Below are 19,091 nucleotides of genomic sequence, written 5' to 3'. Positions count from 1 at the left end.
ATGGGATGTGTCATCTAGAAGACTCGTTTGAGCTTTCTTTATCCAGCGACAGTTTTGCAAGGTCAGACAACAAAAGAAGGAGATTACAAAGCCACGTTTCACTGCATAAATCCACTGTCAAGCCAGTCTAAAGTCTCTTATCTTACTGGAAGTTGAATTGCTTGCTATTAAAAGCCACCAAACAATACAAAGATCTTCAGGAATGCGTGGGTGGTATAAAAATCAATGAATATGGCAGAAATTAAGTTAGAGCAATTTCCCCTGTTTCTATGGTATTTCTCCTCCATCTGCTGCAAAGGAATGTCCTATGCATTATGTACTTTATGAACTCATTATAATGGAATGCTCTTCTTTTATAGGCATAGCACCATATGTTGAAGCCTTTGATAGGCTGCTGAATGGAAGTGTTGCTGAGTTTCTCAGGTACAGCAAGATTCTTGAAGGTGACGTGAAGACACATGTGAGTATTTACTCAAACTTTGTCACAGTGATATTAGTGTACAAGTCTTGGAATCTGTGTGATCATCTCCGATTGCTGAGTAGAGGAGAATCTTAATAGCAGTATTCTGAATTATTAGTTCTTGTAGTAGTAACAACCTGGAATGACACACTGAGGATAGTTGGTTCAGGAAGGGCAAAAAGCTGTATGGATTCATAAGAAGAGACTGCTCCCCTTCTACAGCACCAGAGGTTGAAGACCATGGTACACAAAATATTTAAGTATTCTCAGTCACAAGCAATCTGAATTGTCCTGTTGGCCGCTAAGCCCTTTGCAGGACAGGGACACAATTAAGAACGTGAGTCAACAAACGAGTAGCAAACAATAGGTGGGTCCGAGCAGTGAAAACTTCTTGTGGTTGTCTTCTAGGCATATGTATCATCATTCCAATTAATGTAGAGATTTTGTTCTTTGATTGCTTGTTTTTATTACTCACACCTTTTTCCTTTGGAACAACATAGCAAACTAAAAAATGAGTATGTCATTTAAATGACCCTTTTTTTCCACTTATGGCACAGAAAGGAAGTGCTACGCTATCATTTTCATGATGAAATTACTTTGGAACCTTATAATATCTTTTGATAAGAGCTTGTTTGTTTCATTTTATTTTTTAAGCCTGTCTTCTCTAAAACTGGTGGTAATAGAACGACAAAGGATGGACTCATCTTACCAACAGCTTACCAATATAGATTTTGCAAAAAAACCCCACAAAACCCCACACACAAAAGAGCCAGGGTCAGTTTGAGCTGTGTGTCCGTTTGAGGAGTGTGAACCTTTTGACTTTTTCTAGGAGAGCCATGCCGTGAGGCCCTTCTCCATGTGTACATTTCCCAGTTCATTGCAGTTGCTGCTCTACATAACAAACACTGTAGCCAGAAAAACATGCAGTCCTACAAGCTGCTGGGACTTATGTTGCAAGGCCAGCATAAATATTTTGCAAGACAGCCAAAGTAACCAGTCTACTCCCAGAGCCAGAGCTCCGGGATTATTCTGTGAACTGTTTTCTCTGTGGTGTTATATGCTGTTGTTGGTAGGGTAGAGTTTCTGACCTAGTTAGGCCTAGAAAACTGGAGGGAGTAGGGCGATCAGGAAATTCTAGAGGATCTTTGTGTTTCTAAGGAAATACTGTGCTTCCTTTTTATTTGAAAAAGCTTTTTCATCTTAACAGCTATACTGTAAGCTACAATACATGTACATTGTTCTTAAAAGAAATTAGGAGAAAATTAACAAACTGGGGTGGGGGGAATTGTCACCCTAGCTGAACAGGCAGTTGCTCCCCAGAAAGGATCAGTTCTAGCTTTGGTTATTATATTAATTAGACACCATTATTTTGCAGGTGATTTCTCAACAGTCTAGATCTGAACGATACAGAAATAGCCTTAGTACCAACACTAAGCAGGGAAGAAAATTGCATGTAACATTCTAAATGACTAAAACCTTTTTAATATACACTGTCAATGTTTAAATCAGTAAGTGTATTAATTTATGCATTTGTCACTATTTGATACTCATAGTTGAGTCTATGTAAAAGGTTATTAATAATTTATCTGCCAAGTCTGTGGATAGTCCCTAGCATATTGTTGATGATAGTGTAATCCAAACTGGATAAGGAGTATTTGTTAGGTCTATGAGCTTAGCCATAAACAACTTTTCCTTACATAAAGAAACCAGTGATTCTGATCGCAGCCTACTAAATATTCTGAAATGTTAGATTCTGAATTTACAACATGAAGCAGACTGTGGTTGCCTTATGCTCATGCTTATCACTGAAGCAACATCTGTGCTTTACCTTAACAAGTGGAACAAGGAGTATTTTTCTTCTGGGTGTCTTATAGACCATGTGTCCTCAGCATTATACTTGCAGCTGCTGTCTCTTTCACATAATGAGCTGAAGGGAAGGTTGTATTTTATTTCAAAAAACACCTGTTGCCTAGAAAAACCTCACATACCTGACTGACCAGAATGGTAATATGAGAGAAAGAGAGACTTCATATTATGCTAAAGAAATGAGGGATTTAACATGATGTGTTTCATGCTGATTGCCGTAAGGATTGTGTGGGGGTTTTTTCTAGCAAAAGGAAGAATACAGCCATAACTAATATCTGTTGGGGAGCCCCGTTCCTATTTTTTCAGCATACTGAACTCTAAATCATCTATTGAAAGAGAAGAAAATAAAAAGAACAAATAGCTAGCTCCTGGCTCATCAAACACAGCAGCACAGTGGATTTTACAAAGATTAGTTTATCAAAGAAGAGTTCTGCTTAGACTCAGTCTTGAGAGTTGCATATTTCTCATTCCAATTACAGTACCTGCAGTGGTGAATCTCCGAGGTCAACTGCATTAAAGAAACTAACCACTTTTAAAAAGACAGAATGACTAGGGTTTTTACTTCACCTATTTAAAACAAATTATCCTGAATGGCTAAGATGAGATCCTTTTCCTGTCCTGTCACAGTGGAATAAAAATCTGGTCATTATATGGCAATTTCTATGAAATACAAAGTTCCCTACAGGCAGAGATGAAACCATTTTCTGCTGTCCGTGTCATAACTGTAGAGCATGTGAAGTCAGTGAAGGAGTGAGTATGGCCAGGACTGCTGCCAACCAGCTGTCCCTGGCCTGACATACCAGTGTCTTGGAGGCTGTCACCAACTATTACAGGTTATAACAGCCCTCAAGCTGACTCATCATGTGTGCCAACACTGAACCATTCTTCTGTCAGAATGAGGGAAATTCAAAAGCGGTGTAAAATGGACTGTGAGTCTAGATTGTAGGCACTTCTCTTACATCCAGCTGATAGGATAGCACTGGCTGATCACTGGATCACAGAGACCTGAGTCCCGTCAATGCCCAGATGCATCCGCCGCTACAGAAAATGTGCTGAGGATGACAAAAGGCTGCCTGTGGAAGAACAGTCTACCTTCAGATTGTGTCCCAGTGATGAAGCTGGTCAAGCAGGTTTGATGGGCTGTTTGCCCTGTCAAAGCAAAGCAAGCAAGATTTTAGAAGACCAAGAAGCAGGTTTTTGTGATGTGTTTATTATGAGCTTCTTCACGTTGTTTTTGTTTATGTGATATCTCAAGCAGTGGAATACTTTGGCTTGAGTTTGAATAACGTACCAGATGAGACGTAATGATAAGAAGAAAAAGTACTCGTTCTACAAGAGAGGACAGATAACATAAAATTTCCATATTTTAGTATTTTATGTGGAACAGAGCAGAGCAGAATTACAGCCTTCCTGTCACATAAACTAATACTTGCCATTTTTTTTTAATCGTTATTTGTAAAAGTCTTTCAACCTTTCAACCCCACCGGTTGAAAGAACAGATTGTCTGAGTGATTCGGTTATGTTCCCTCTTCTCTCATCCAAGCTCTTTAGCTTGGAAAGGAAAACTGTAGAAATACAGTGCCTTTTCCCTTCCCTCTTCCATCAACTTCCAGCTGCTGCAATGCAGAGCTCAGACAGACAACCAGCTTGGAGCATACAGAAATAAAATGGCTGTCAGTTAGCTTGCTCCTTACTGGAAGAGAATTTAGATAGAATTCATTACATGTATGACTACACGAACAAGATAGCACAGAGCAGTAATTCACAGCGTGTTATCCAGTAGGCAGGGTTCTTTGTGTGCATGCACTGATTTGTTATCATCCTGAGCAGGGGAAGCAGGGTTCACCCCACAAACGTTGGTCATATGCACGTACCCACAGAGTTTCTGTTCCTTATCTAGTATATGAAAGCAAGGGCATTCTTCTCTCCTCCTTCCAGGCATAGCCCATGTAAATACAGACAGACAACTGAAAGCAGGAGTTACATGCACTTTGCAAAGTGCAGCTCCGGTTTGGCCTGTCAGTAAAGTTAAAAAATCCTAGTGTCCTCATTTTTTCCAAAAAGTAGTTATTACACGTGAAATAGCTGTGTCTTTTCTTTTCTTGTGAGAGACACTGAAGAATTAGCCAATGACTTTCATAGCCCTGAACTCTGAACAGGATGCGCTGCTGTCTGCGATACACCAAAAAACACTTTTGCACTTTATCTCAGCTAATCTAAACAGACTATCAAACCCATTATTTGACTGATTCCTCATTAACAAGGCAATTTGCTTACAGGGCAACAGAATGCACAAGTGTACTCTCGTGTTCATCTTTTGTGCCCAGAGGCTGTGCAGTTTTAGGCATTGTGTTGAAAGTTGAATTGGAGCTCAGAGGGGAGGATGATGTCAACATGCCCGAAGAGAAGCTTGCTGTCAGACTGCCTTTGCATTTCTGTGATAGGTATTTTCTGCTACGTGCAATAAACACCAAACCAAGTAGCTACTGCAGGACTGGGAAAAACAAAATACATTAAAAAAAAGAATAAAAAGACAAACATTTTTTATAGCATACAAAGTGCACTCAGCTGAAAGAAAGAGACTAATTGTAGAAAACAGTACAGCTATCCACCAAAACTGAAGAAAACCACAAATAATCATCAACTAAAAAAGCAACTTTGGAAATCTATCAATATTAATGTTGATTTTGTAATGCTAATTCAACTACATTTCTCACCTGTATGTGTACTACAAGATACTTCCTAACAAAAGCAATAAAGAATGTTAGCTTTTTTTAATATGTCATTATTTTATTTTAATATGACAAGAGAGATGGAAATGTAATATACACAATGTAGCCAAGTGGTAGCATTTTTAGGAGCTTTACAGCTTTTGATTGCTCTGTTCCAAAGGATGACTTCACTTGTGGCCTAGGGATTGGATCTGGCTTCCAAACCAAGCAGGATTTATTGGGTCAGGTTCAGTGGTGTGCAGACGTGGTTGCACCTGTCTGACTGTAAGACACCTTGTTGGGAACGAACGTGGCTCCTGAGTATGAAGAACCTGTCTGTTGCAAGTCTAGACCAGCACCCCCTGAAAGAGTGGGAGATTTTCCATTAATTTGGATGGGGGCTGGATGAGGCTGTTAGTTTCTTGACACCGACATTGCAGGAAATACCCCTTGCTTTTCTTTTTATTTAAAAAGGAAGGAAGAGACAAAAGTCGAACAGACTCTATTGAAAAATACATGCCGTGGTGGCCGATACTGGGCATTTAGTTGCGTATTGCTGGCATGAGAAACATGCACCTGTAAATTTAGGGGGGTGGGGGCGGGAATATATGAGAACGTTCCATATGGCATTCCCTCAGTCAGAAACATAAGAAATCAGAAACGCAAACAGTCAAAGCTGTCAACAGTTCTTCATAACCTGTTTTCATGGGGCTTTTTTGCATATGGAGTAGTTCCAGACTAAACCCCGTAGTACCTGTGTTGATTTCAGAGTGGTGCAGTTGATCAGGAACCATTATATGGGTAAGGGTCTAAAACTCAGCCCCTGAAAGCAGGGGTGATACCTGAAGGTGGTCACTCAGTACGGTGGGATTTTCTGATCTCCAAAGAACGCCAGGGAAAAGGTATCGGAATGATTTGAGTGGGTAACCTTATGTGGAATGGGAAACCAAAGAAAACTCCATCATGTTTGCCCAAGAAAATGTTAAAGGATAACTTGCTCATATGAAAAAATTCCAATCTTGAAGGGCTTTTTTAATTGACCAGATGAATTCAGAATAATACTCAATCACTGTTCAGACTAGATTTAAGGTCCATGTTTTACCAATTAATTTAATTAATGATTGGAGCAATTAATCAAGGCATACAATATATTTTCAGCCATTTGAAGTCTAAATCAGAACTGATCACATGCTGTAGCTCATGCTAATTTTGCTATCCTCTAAAAATTCTTCATTGAAGCCCTTTAAGAGCAAAATTGAGTCTACTGACAGGAAGCCTGTTTTTCTTGGTGGTTTTCCAGGAGAAGTAGTGTATAGAACTAGAGGCATGTGTCCCACAGGTTGAAAACCACCGTGTCATCTTAACCAAAAATCATAAGGTGATAAAATCACATGGCTAAATTAGCCAGCTAAATGACAGGTAGCTTTAGTGTGTGGACCAGCTGCACTCACCACCACAAATACAGTGTGAGTGTCTCAAAGAGCCTGTTGCAAAGTCATGGCCTAGGACACTTGTCAGTGCAAAATTGGGAGCAACTTATTAGGAAGGATTGGAGACGGAGAGTTGGCAGAGATCCAAGGCCCATGAGGAAGCCTTGGTAAGATAATCAGACTTTTAACTTTTCTCACTGATGCAAAGCAGTCCAGGATTGGGAGGGCACAGGCGGCAGTCATCTCAGGCGTTCAGCCTCAGAACAGTAAGGTCTGTGGTTCTCACAACACTAATTTCCAGTGAACCACTGGCAAATTAAACCATCTTGATCCATCAGGAAGACCAAGACAGGGGAGCAGATAGACAGTGTCCCTGCTTTTGTCACCAGCATGAACCTCTTGTGACTGAAAACTCTCTTTGCTGGCATCAGTGCTCATGGTTCCTGTATCTCTTGTGAAGAATTATGAGTTTTCAAGTTGGAATAGTAACATTGTTTAAGCACATCTATTTCAAGCTGAGAAATGCACATCCATGAATATTCTTTTTTTTTTTTTTTTTTCATTCTTTTCTGTTTTGGGACACATATCTCCCATGCTTAATTGATGTCATTTGTTGCTACAGGCTATGAGCAAATCTTTTATTAATTTTCAGTCTCATTCTTTCTAAAAAGCACGTGCACACTCTTTTCACTCATCCTGCCTCCCCATCCCTGACCTGCTTTTATTTTGCTAGTTGGTGGTTGCAACTGTTTTGAGTGTATAGAAATGCTGGGCTTGGAAACTGAGAAGGCTGTTCACTGCAGTCAGCAAAAAACCAAACAATGAGCTCAGAATCTGGCTCTTCAGTCAGTTTCTAGCAAAAAGAAGTTCAGTGAATAATGAGAATTAAGCCACAAGGGAAACCAATGTGCGGTTTGAATGTTGTTTTAAATAAGCTGGGAGTGCTGTCAGGAATGATGAGGGTAGAATGTGGCCACAAATGTGTATTGCCTCTTTCTATTCAGTATGAATTGCATGATCAATATGGCCAGATTTCTGAATATTGAAGAGTCCATTAGGATAGATTAAACCATGTCATGTCACTGCTAACTTCTGTTAGTCTATTGACATCCATAAATTGAACTATATATTTCCATAATTAATATGAACTGCAAAGCAGTTTAGTTTTTGCTATTTTGTTTCTTAAGTTTAATTGTATGTTTTATTCTAAATCCCAGAGCTATAATAAAAAGATTGACTTAGGATCTTGAAGTAGATCTTTGAGGATGAAAAATTTCTTTCTTGTTGCCCCAATCCATGTTCTGTTTAAAAAACCACCTTAGGTCAGATCTGCTTTTCAGTCATTACTGTGCATGTAGATAACTTTGCCTTACAGAGAGGCTGAGGCCCCCTCTCCAAGTAAATGTAGCATTTTGGTATTTAGCACCTCTGAAAAGTAAAGCATGGTTCAGGTGGGAAGAAACCTTAAATATCATTATAGATGTGTCAGATTTAAGCTTTGAACTTCCTTCCACGTTAGCACATTTTAGTCAGGTTCTGTGATTCTTCCAAGGTGATAAAAGTGAAGTTACGAGGAAACTAATTCTAGCTCTTTTAGCCTTTGAGTTGCTTTCAGGGCGTTCAGTGGGACTACTTGCAGGATGAGTTGGGCATTGTCACCAGTTGTCCTGAAATGCGTGACAGGCAGAACATACACAAAGCCATCTCAATGTAAAAACCTATTTATCCAAGCTCTCTTTCTAAAGATAGTGCGATTTCTTAGAAACCGATGGTTCTCCAGTCTTTTTATCAGGGCATCTGGTACTTGTCGGACACGGAAAGTCAAATCAGCTGCTCAGCAGGGTGCCCAGTGAGCACTGTTAGGAGAATATTGATGAAGTTATAACCTCAACAAGTGCTGTCACCTTTTTAATTTACAGAAATAAGCATCTGAACTTCCTAGAACTTGTATTTGTTAAATCAGGGACACATGAACGAGATCCTAAAGCCTGTGAAATTGTAAAGCCTGTTCTGAAATTCCCTTAGCACGGATTTGGACCTTCACTGAGAAGGGCTTCTGAGGGAATGGCTGAGGATAGTGAGTGGGGCTGCTTAGCAGCAGACCTCGAGGGCAAAACAGCCCATCAGAGAAATGACTGGAGTGCCTGCAGCCAGTGCAGGCAAAACCGTGATTGTACAGATGACAAGGAGACCTGCAGGTCCCTGAGGTCTCTGTGGTTGTCTGATGATGCTGGTTTACAGTGTTTGTTCCATGTAGGAAATGTAGGTTTGCCTTTTCACGGGGAAATGAGGTCTCCCCACAAATAATTCCTTGATACAGGCAACCAGGCCCTCCAAAGAACTCTGAACTCAGATGTCCATGGGGGGGGGGGGGGGGGGGGGGAAAGGAACCTGAATTTAAAATACGGTTGATCTTGATAACAGCCAAAGTTTGGACTTTCAGATGCTTTCAGAGGTACAGAATGTAGCTCTTAGTAGAGGAGGAATAGTAGAAACTAGAAGCTTTGAAAGTCTGTGAAACTTTACTGTTTCTGTTTACACATTATCTGTTCTCTAATGAAATCCTGAAGTGAGTTGGTTTTCTTTTCCCATCTCTCTTTGAGAAACCTGCTTGCTTTTGCAGGCTGCTCAGGATGCAGAGCTAGCTGTAAGAGCTCTCTTGGGAAGATTGTAGCTAACTTCCAGAAACACCTGTGCAGGTTGGGGCGCTTTTGATCTACTCTCCTTAATACTTACTCAGAAACAGTTACAACTTTGCCATGGCATAACCTTTGGCATGTGCTATAAAGGATATTCCCCTAACGTTCTTAGGTAAAGTAATTCCCCCCTGGAAAACTGTATACTTTTCTGAGTTGTCATTATTTTACAGTGTTAGCCTTTCACCTCGGGAGTCCTGGGGACGAATTGAAGGCAGGTCAAAACCAACTGATCACTATTTGCTGTTACTCATAAGAGGTTACTAAAAGCTGTTTACTGTTACTAAAGCTCATAAAATATACTGTGACACAGTCTTTGGTTATTAGAAACTCCAACCAACAATGGTGGCGTAGTATAGATTCTAGTGATGTATCCTCTGCGCTGTAGAGAAGCCATTCATTTTTAAAATGTTTTTATGCTTGTCCTTAAAATATTTGGCTGTTTTTATCAGCTGTTTGTTTCTATGATTATTGCTAATTCCATATTGTAAAGGCAGCACATGACAGCACAAATTCCACACAGCTGACAATCAATTTTGGGGGTGTCCAGTCCATAGATAAGCACCAGGGACTAGGAGATCAGGTGTTGCAATGTGCCAATAGCATCTTCTACTGATGTGGAGGCCTTTAAATGCAGATCCATGACTGTGTGCTGTGCATTGAGGCAGCTTTGAAATCTCCAGCAGGTGACTGACTCTTTGCAGAAGGCAGCAGTCTGCAATGTAAATGGCAAACTTGAATTCTTGAACATTTTCCGAACTGTTCAGGAAAGAATGGTATTGAAAACAAAAAACCCTTTAGTCTGTAAATTGGCCACATCTTCAGTAATGTGTAGACTTTTAGCACACAATTCTCAGTATTTTTCTATGCTGAATCTTCTGGAATCTTTAACTATCAATACATTACATCTGTTTATGGAACTTCCATGTAAAAGCTGTAATGAACAGGGGTTAACAGAGATGCAGATTTTTGGCTGTTGTAAAAGAGATTCATGAAGGATTTGTGAATCTGAAAGAGACAAAAGCAGCCTGAGCTTTAGGAGAGCATCAGCTGGTTAAGAGGTCTGGTCTGGACTTGCTCTTCTTCTCTGGTGGGTGGAGGTTATTAGAGAAGTTTTGGGAGAACATGATCACCTGCTGCTTCACTTGGCAATAATCAGTAGCTGCAATGGCCCTGCAGCCAAATATTTATATCTACTTGAAACAGTGACAGACTTCTTCTACTACCAAGATTAATAATTAATTATTTAACAAAGCTGAAATTTGAATAGTATTCATTAGGTTTAAAAGTTAACAGTCCTTGAGATCTATCAGAACAATTCATGTCATCCAAAACTGGGCCAGCTTAGAGGAAATTCTGGAACACTGGGGTAAATTTTATTGGTTCAAAAGATGCAGAACCTGTGTATTTTTTATCTAAGGCAATAATTTTGTAATTAATGTAAAAACAGCTGTTGTGGCTTTAAATACCCCTTTATTCCAGTACATCTGTACAGTTTGTTTCATATGGAGGATAAAACGGCAGCAATGATTTACCCCAAACAATTCTGTCTGTCTTATGTCATTAGCACTGAAAGATCTTTAAGACCAATGTGATTTGAGCTCCAGCAGAGGTAAGAGCTCTGAGTAGTTTAGGTCACAGTCAAGCTTACCAAAAGGTAAAGTTAATGAATCTGGTGTCCTGGTTAAACAACCACACCTCGATACAGATGCTACTCTGAAACAACAAAGAAGTAATATTGGCTAGCACTGTGCACAGTTACATGACACAGTGTTTAATACACTGGCAGATATAAACAGCTGGAGAGACCAGCACTGATATAGCCTCAGATTGGTACTGAACAGACAGTAACAATGCTGAGAAATTTGAGCAAAAATTCCCTAATATAGACATAGCCATGGAGGCTGAAAAACACTAAAAGAAAACACTAACAGAGGACAGCTGATTGGTGGTAGTTAAATGTATCTGTCTGAAAACAGAAAGGAAAATATCTGGGGTGCTTTCTGGCTCCTTCAAAATCAATGGCAAATCTCCCATTTACTTCAATTTTGACTAGAATTTCAACCCTGTTTTCTGCGTGGACCAGTAAGAGAAAGGTGACAGGTTTTTGCTTTCTTTCCTTTTCCTTTTCCAGTATAAAAAGTGCTCTGTTTGGAGAACTGCCACAGACTTTTCAGCATTTGGCCCAGTTTTAAAAAAACCTCTATCAGCCAATTAGCTGTACAAAATAAATAGTCTCTTCAGCTGGCCTGGATAGTTTCTATGGCAGCCCCATACTTAATCTAAACTCTATTCTTTTTCCATTTCTTGCTTCTCCTTTCCAGCCACCAGCCACTTTGCCACTTCACTTTGAAGAGGCTCTTCAAAGCAAAATTTAAAAGACAAACTGTTCCTCTTCCTCTGGCAGTACTGTCCGTTCTAGAGAAAGATGGGTGTCTTTGCTCATAACAGTGAAGCTCCATCTGTAGTTGTCATTTGCTGTCAGTCATTGGTGTCTTTTGCTAAACCCAAAGGACCCAAGATTACTTCTGCAGAAACTGCGATGAGAACTCTGGACCATTAAATGCCAATTTTTTTCCTTCATGTCCTCTTCACTATTTTTTTTTCCGAAGTAAGTCATAAAGTGTATTTTAGAAATCCAAAATGTATATAGATCTGTATTTTGATTTGCAAATTATCACTGTTAATGTTAGCATGTATTTATATGCAGATTTGTATTACTCTCCAACTACAGAAGTCCAGTGGATTCTGATATTTACATTTTGCTTTTGAGTGCTATGACTCTGAGGAAGAATGTTATTAAATATAATAACATTCGACAAATTTAATATTATCAGGTCAATAGGGTAATTTTCTTGACTAAATTTCATTAGGGAATCCTTTTTTTCTTTTACTTCTATTTAGGTTTTTTATTGTTTTTTAAGACTGAATTTACTTGTAACTCAAGATCTGAATGCACGTCCCTATTTCTTCTCGTAGTTCACTCAACCGTTGTCACATAAATAATATTTATATTTATTACCGCTTGGATACCAGAGTGATGGACAACTTACACTGAATAAAACATTTTAAATGAGAAAGAGACAGATCCTAAGATCACATCTGCTGTAGAGAACTGAACTTTGCCAAAGCAAACTGGTAGTTTAAGCTTCGGGTTCAGTGGATCTGTGTCTGCTCTATCTGAAACAGGGCAAGTTTGGGTGGAATCCACACTCACACTGCTTCAGACAGGTCAGAGGCATTGTCACTGTTAAGACGTCTCTCACAGAGCCTCTGGCAATTTTTCAGGCAGTGGCTTCTGAGAAGTATCAAAAATCAGCATTGTGTTGTGACACAGCGAGTTAAACAAGTTGCTGTTAAAAAGATGATTGCTAAATACGTATGATTCCCCCATCAGCTTTTGCAGGCTTAACTGCAGAGGGGTCTTCTGTGCCGTTACTGCGATGGCGACAGAGGGGACCCTCACGGCAGTCAGCCACGGGTTTCAATGGAATTGGGCTGACACTGCACAGATGTCGGAGTTGAGCTCTTTCAACCATGTCAGTCACCTAAGTCAGCTATCAAACACACCTGAGAAAAAGATTAAGACACTTCATTCCACACTTTACTGATGGGGAAACAGAGGTGGTGAACGGAATGCCACACAGTGCCGGCGTGCAGGTCCACAGTCACAGGCAATCTCCTCCAGCCTCTAGAACGAACTGCTAAAAGCAAAGTAGGAAATGCTTTGAGGAACTTGCTGCCTTCAAAAAATTCCCCTCAACTGAGGAATCTGTCTGATGATTGCTGTGTCCGTGCATAATCCCAGAAATGCCAAAAGGATTACCCAAAGTTTTTAGATGCCAATTACCTGTTGCTCCAAAATATGCCCATTTCTACCTGCAGGTAGACCAAGTTTATGGTCTAGGTTACTCAGATAAATTTACTCATGATTCCCCTCCATTTTTGACACTCAGGTTTCATTATTATCATTCATAGTAACTGAAAAAGTTTCGGCTGATACATTCTATGGCAGTCTTTTTGTTGGGAAAAATCCACCCACCCACCCCTCCCTGGTCCATTTTCACCCATTAATCTTCACTGCATGTGGGGGTCTAATGAAAGAGTCATCTCCCTATAAAAAAGACAGTGCTGTCTGCTTAGTTAGACAGCCTGCCTGCTGAATACAAGGAGGTAGCAATGAAGTGTCACATTTCAAAGACTAAAAGAAAGAACTGGAATGGTGTTAGACTGAACTAATGCATTCTTAATGAGAAAGAAGCTCTTCTATTACTTTGATGGGATGCATGGAGAGAAGTACCACATGCTCAGAAATAGTAAAACTCAGACAGACATTTTTAATGCTGTTGGGGAAGGAAGAAAGTTAATGTGGCAGAAGTCTTCTAAAATTCTGCTAGTAAAATGCAAAAGCTGTGTTCGTGTGATCCGTTGATTAAGATTTAAATTCAAAGGTGAGGGATGTGAGTGCTCGGATCCCTACACAACTAAAAACTTTTGGGGCTGGATAAATTTTGGGCGTATAGCACAAGACTTGCAATCAGTATCTAGTCCACTGACTACTGAACATTTCCAACATCCTATAGTAAATTTAGAGTAATAATGAAATGCAAAAAGCCACACCTTTAATGCACCAGAAGTAACTCAAAGAGTGTCACCAATGGTTTGGATGCCCTCAATAGCAGTTGTCTTAACGAAGCTCCCAGACATCTTGAGAAAGTGGCCTTGGCCACACTGCAGTAAAGAAGGAGGAGTAATAAACATACAAGAGTAATACAAGAGAAGTACATCCTGATTCCACATCCAACAGTAGTTTTAACATCAGCCAGATGAGCAAGACACATGTATGAGGCATACTCAAGGAATGTCAGTCTTTTAGGGTACATCATCCAACAGTCTGTCTCCAGCTCTGACCAAATTCCAGTGCTTCAGCAGAAAGAGGTGAAATATCAGACAAGAAACCAGTTGTTATTTTGTACTCTTGAGTGGAGAAAAAATTCCTCCTCAGCCTACAGGATGACCAGTGGGAACGCAAAGGCATGGATTTAATGCAGTGTAAACAAAGTGCCAAATAGACACAGTTTTCAAACCTCATAGATGCTACCAGCTCAGTATATGTACAAGAACTCACAAAACAATCTTAATTTTCTATGTCTAAGAGCATTTTGCTCATGCTTATGATCTGTTGGATCAGCATTTAAAGCACTATCTTAAAATAATGCTGGTCCTTTGTAGGAATTTGGAAGATCCCTTCTGAATGTCACTTTTTGGATAGCTGGAAGTCTTTTAAATTCGAGACTATGATTACTCATGACCCAGTTTACAGATCTGTGTGATCATTGCTGACACTACCATTCTCTTCCTTCTGTTACTTACATTCCATATGAGAAAAAAATCATCATGTTCCTTAGCCAATGTGTTGCTAAGCAAAACAGGCGAAACTTAAAATTTATCTTTCTGTGACAGATACTCATTGCTCTAAACATCCAAATAGGTTTACTCTGCATGAGTTCTGATTTAAGCTCATCTTTATTTAACACAGATGACTAGTGCTTTACACAGAATTCTGGAGGATGTCCTCTCCAATGGTACTAACTTCCGTAGCTCTACTAAAAATGTTTTGCCACATCCACTGCAGAACTGCATAAGCTCTTTTCATAAAGCTACCTTCCTGGCTTGTATACTTACATTTTCTAGTCTTCAGCTTCTCTAATTAACTAAATCTGTGTTTACATCCCAAATTACGCGTTGTTTTAAAGGGGCGGGAGGGGGAGATGACTGCTAAATTTTATCCTATGCATATGACCTGTGCCAACAAAGTTGTCTTACTCTTCTCAAGTGATGAGTGAGTCCTTCTTGACAACATTAAAACCTCCTAACTTTGTGTTGCCCATGAATTTTATGAGTGCACACCTAATTCTTGCTATTAGTACACTAATAAACATATTGGTGGTTCCTAAAACTAATCCCTGACAAATACAACTGGCAACTTTCCTCCTCTCAAATAACACCGTCTGTAATATACCCTGTTGTTGTCTCCATTTATCCAGCTTCTTATCCAACTTAAGAGTTTTTATACTAATTTGCATAGTTTCCTATGAGTACCCTCAATAAGTGTTTCATATAATATATAAATATATTAGATCTGACACATTATTCTTGTCTAACAAACAGAAAACTCTAAATAATCCCCAGAAATAATGATTTTAACCACAGATAATCTCATTGTAACTTCTCCCATTTTTAATTTTCATGTGTTTTTAATCACTCATTTCAAATCTGTTCTAAATGTGCACAGTGCTGAAGTCAAATTAACAGCCATGAAATCACTTGATACACTTTTTCTCCCTCTTCTTGGACATATTTGACCAATCCATCATTGCATACTTCTTTCACCTGGTACTATCTCCAATTGATATATATTTAAAATCTTTTCTACTTATGCTTCCATCTGCCAGTGTCTTCAGTACTCTAGAACGAAAATAATATGGACTAATGATTTTGTCACACTAGGCTACATATATTTGACTTCCCTTTCAAATGATGTAATTCCCATTGATTTATCATCATTCTCCTTAGCTGTCCTTTCAATATCTTCATGTACATCAGCTTCCTTGAAACTAGGGAAAAGCATGTATTCAATAACAGGTAACCTATACATCAAGAACAATGAAGGCATGCCCAGCTTACCCTTCAGGTCATTACCATGGCCTCATTTAATCACTTTATTTCTTTATTGTTCTGGTAGTTGAAAAGATACAGCTTTGTTTTACTTTTCTGTGCAAGGTACAGTTCAACAAGGCCTTTATCCATCATTCCTTTGCTTCTGTATTTTATAATGCCTGAAAGAAAGTTCTCCTTGATAATCGAGGTCTATTCTCATTCTTTGGGCATTTTGTACCTCTTCCTAGTACCTTTCTTTTGTTATTTATTCATTCAGAGACTCTAGCTCCTCCCTACAATTTCTCCCTCCTGCCCAGCATGCATAGATTATTTCCATTCTTAATGTAAATCCATCCTTTCCTGCACTCAAATCATTAAATTCCTCAGTCCAGTCATCTTCATTCACTGATTTTTCTATTTTCTAGAAGTTTGCCATTCTAAGACACCAAGCCTTAGCTATAGATTTATTTTTGTCAGTCTTGCAATTTAAGAAGAACCAAATCCATCCATAATCACTTCCTCCTAGAACATGAGGTTTTGGTCAGCTGTTCTGCAAGATCCTCCTTACACAAAAAAAAAAATAGCACTCATTTTGTTGTTGTATGAATTTCTGAACCAAAAAGTCAGTCTTCTGAAATGTCTAAAAATATGTAAACCTTGTTATTATTGATGGTATTTATGTCTATGTCTGGAAAATTTAAGTCTCCTACACTCATACAATTTCCCTTATTACTTATTTCTTCATCTATTTATAGAGATGATTACCCTCTTCCAAATCTCAGCCTGTCAGACCATAATATCCCCTTCCCCGCAAATACTGTCCAAGTTGGGCTCTTTTACTGTCTTCCTTGCAGTAATTTTCATCCTAACAGATTATGTTTTATTCATGCCATTACATTTTAAGATCAGTAAACACAATTTGGCTGTTTTACTTTGCTACAATTTCAACTTTCCTGACTTTTCTGTATTTTAAGTTGCATCCATATAGGCCTGCGTATAAAATTTCACTGTTTTCTTTATAGATTGAAGAAACCCCAAGGAAAAGCAGCATGAGCTTCCCCACTCTTTCACAAAGTGATTATAAATGTACCTATTCATATTAGATTAACTTAGCAGCATTTGATTTGCTTTGGTTTTTATTTAGCAATATAAATCACTTATGAATAGTTGTTTCCTATACCAGTAATGCTTTCTCCTACTCACTGCTCATCCACTTGAATGAGGTATAGGTGGTACAGAAATAGCAATTAGATTCTAATCAAGGTACATAGTTCATAATGTACAGAAGATGTGTAGTGTTCAAAAACACCAAACAGACCAGAAATTTGAGCAGTGGGGAACACCTGGGAGTGCAGAGATTTAGCTCGCATCCACACTGTTAGCATGTAAACCTGCTGTCAGACGCCGCTTTAACCCAAATTCTAGAGTTCTGGAGGGGGAAAATTGCCCAGAAGTCTTCAGCCACCATCTCTCATAGCCATCAATCTTAGGATCTGCTCACAGAGGACAGGCAAGGAATGAATTACAGCGTAGCCCCTCAGCAAATACGCCAAGCTCAACTCTTCTTAAACATCACTACAGTCTAAGTTACTGTTCAACAGAAAGTTTACAGGTTGCTGTTCTCAGCAGTGATAAGTTGTTATCATGCGCTCAAGTATAAACATTGCCATTAAAATCCCTAGACATTCTCTGAAGTGTTAAAATTAAGTCCTCCTGTGACTAATCTTATAAACGATAACCAAAAGACTGCATATCAACTCATTTCTCCCCTATCTGAAGATAGGGAACTTTAACCTTAGACTTCAAAAAAATTTATAGCTAAGCCAAAACTGTAATACATTTCTTCTAGTCAGCATTGCTGTGATTTAGATGAGAAGCAGCAAGAAAGATCTGAGCTGTCACACTTGACTTTGAGCTACCAAGAAGAGGTATGGGGGGTTGCAGGCTAAAGTTTAATTTATATTCCTCCTTTTGTTACAGGCAGAGATGGTACGTGCTGCTTTCCAGGCGCAGAGATCTTTCCTGGTGTTAGCATCTCAATGTCAAGAGCCTCAAGAGGTAAGAAAAGTGACCTAGCATTTCAAGAAGCAGTGTATTAAAAAGGCTGTGTTCCTGTGAGTTATCATCCCTGCATCTGCTTTTATTTGTTAGTTTATTTATAGAGTGCACTTAGAGGCTTGCTTTCAGTTTTATCAACAAGGTGCTGCAATAATCAGAAAGCCATGGTTCAGAGTTAAGAACTTTTTCTGTACCAATATGTATAAGATCATTGAAGAAATGAAAGGAGGTTTCCACTTTATGGCTGTAAGTGGTATCAGTGTTTCTGTGGAAGGTGGAAACGCCATGGAATAGAATGGCTTTTTGCTAGGACCCCAGGGATGCTATATGACAGACTTTGAGTTCAGCACATAAGCTAGTGAGAGAAAAATCAGTACTAGCCTGTAGACTCAATATTCTCCAAGCTAAGGTCCAGCTTAGGCCAATTCTGGAAGAAAGGCAAAGCATTTTGCCAAGAAAATGCAAAACCAATTTATATCAAGTTGATTTACGTACTTATTTTATTGGCAAGTATTTAAATTCTCCCCTCAGTTAGAAAGCTCAGGGAAGCTGTGGAGTTGCTATGAGATCTCATTTGTAGGTTCTAGTGGTCCCAAGGTTTTGGCCAGTAGCACTGTATGATTCCTGGGTACAGTAGTCATGTAGTTTTTCAGTGGGACCACCCGCAAACCTTCCTTTCTGGAGCATGCAGAGAATGAAGACTTCACTTGCACAGTCTGTCCATGGTCTTCAGTTCTTTTTCCCCTAGCTCACTGCTCCATAGTTCATTAAACTCTGTATTTTCAAATCAGAACTCTCTGCCGCTGCTGTAAATTATTGATTTTATTTCCATCACTATTGTTCTTAGAGACACCATTTAGAAGTTTTTCTGATCAGTATGTTTTAATAGCAAGGGTACTCAAGGTAAAGAAAAAAAAAAGCAAAAAAAAAGCGCAGATATTCCAGGCGAGACTTTAGATTTATAGAGTTCCAAGCAAGAGATCAGTTGTTTTTCCAGCTGTCCCTGATCTCAGAGAGTAAAAGTGGGTCATGACTCACAGAGAACAGGCAAAATTCCCATTGGTACAGGCCTCAAGCAGTCATTTATATTGGCTGTGAATACAATCGCACCCAGTGGCCCACAAAACCATCATGCTCATAGATAAAGTATTCCCCAGTGAACAGTTTCCAATGGCCGATCGTGTAATGCAATGTTCTGAAGTGGTGGTGG

General features: G+C 39.2%; 1 protein-coding gene across 1 annotated transcript in view; it reads left to right on the top strand.

The window, feature by feature from the left end:
• Positions 1-19,091, top strand: part of CAP2 (cyclase associated actin cytoskeleton regulatory protein 2) — a 68,716-nt gene that overhangs the window by 14,656 nt on the left and 34,969 nt on the right. The window contains exons 4-5 of the mRNA XM_037381755.1: positions 360-460; positions 17,804-17,881. Of these exons, the coding sequence (XP_037237652.1) occupies positions 360-460; positions 17,804-17,881 (179 nt within the window). The remainder of the gene's footprint in view (positions 1-359; positions 461-17,803; positions 17,882-19,091) is intronic.

The sequence above is a fragment of the Falco rusticolus genome, chromosome 3 (assembly GCF_015220075.1).
Source record: "Falco rusticolus isolate bFalRus1 chromosome 3, bFalRus1.pri, whole genome shotgun sequence".
Lineage (NCBI taxonomy): Eukaryota > Metazoa > Chordata > Aves > Falconiformes > Falconidae > Falco > Falco rusticolus.
The sequence above is the reverse complement of the archived record's forward strand: the minus strand, read 5'-3'. Positions and strand labels throughout refer to the sequence as shown.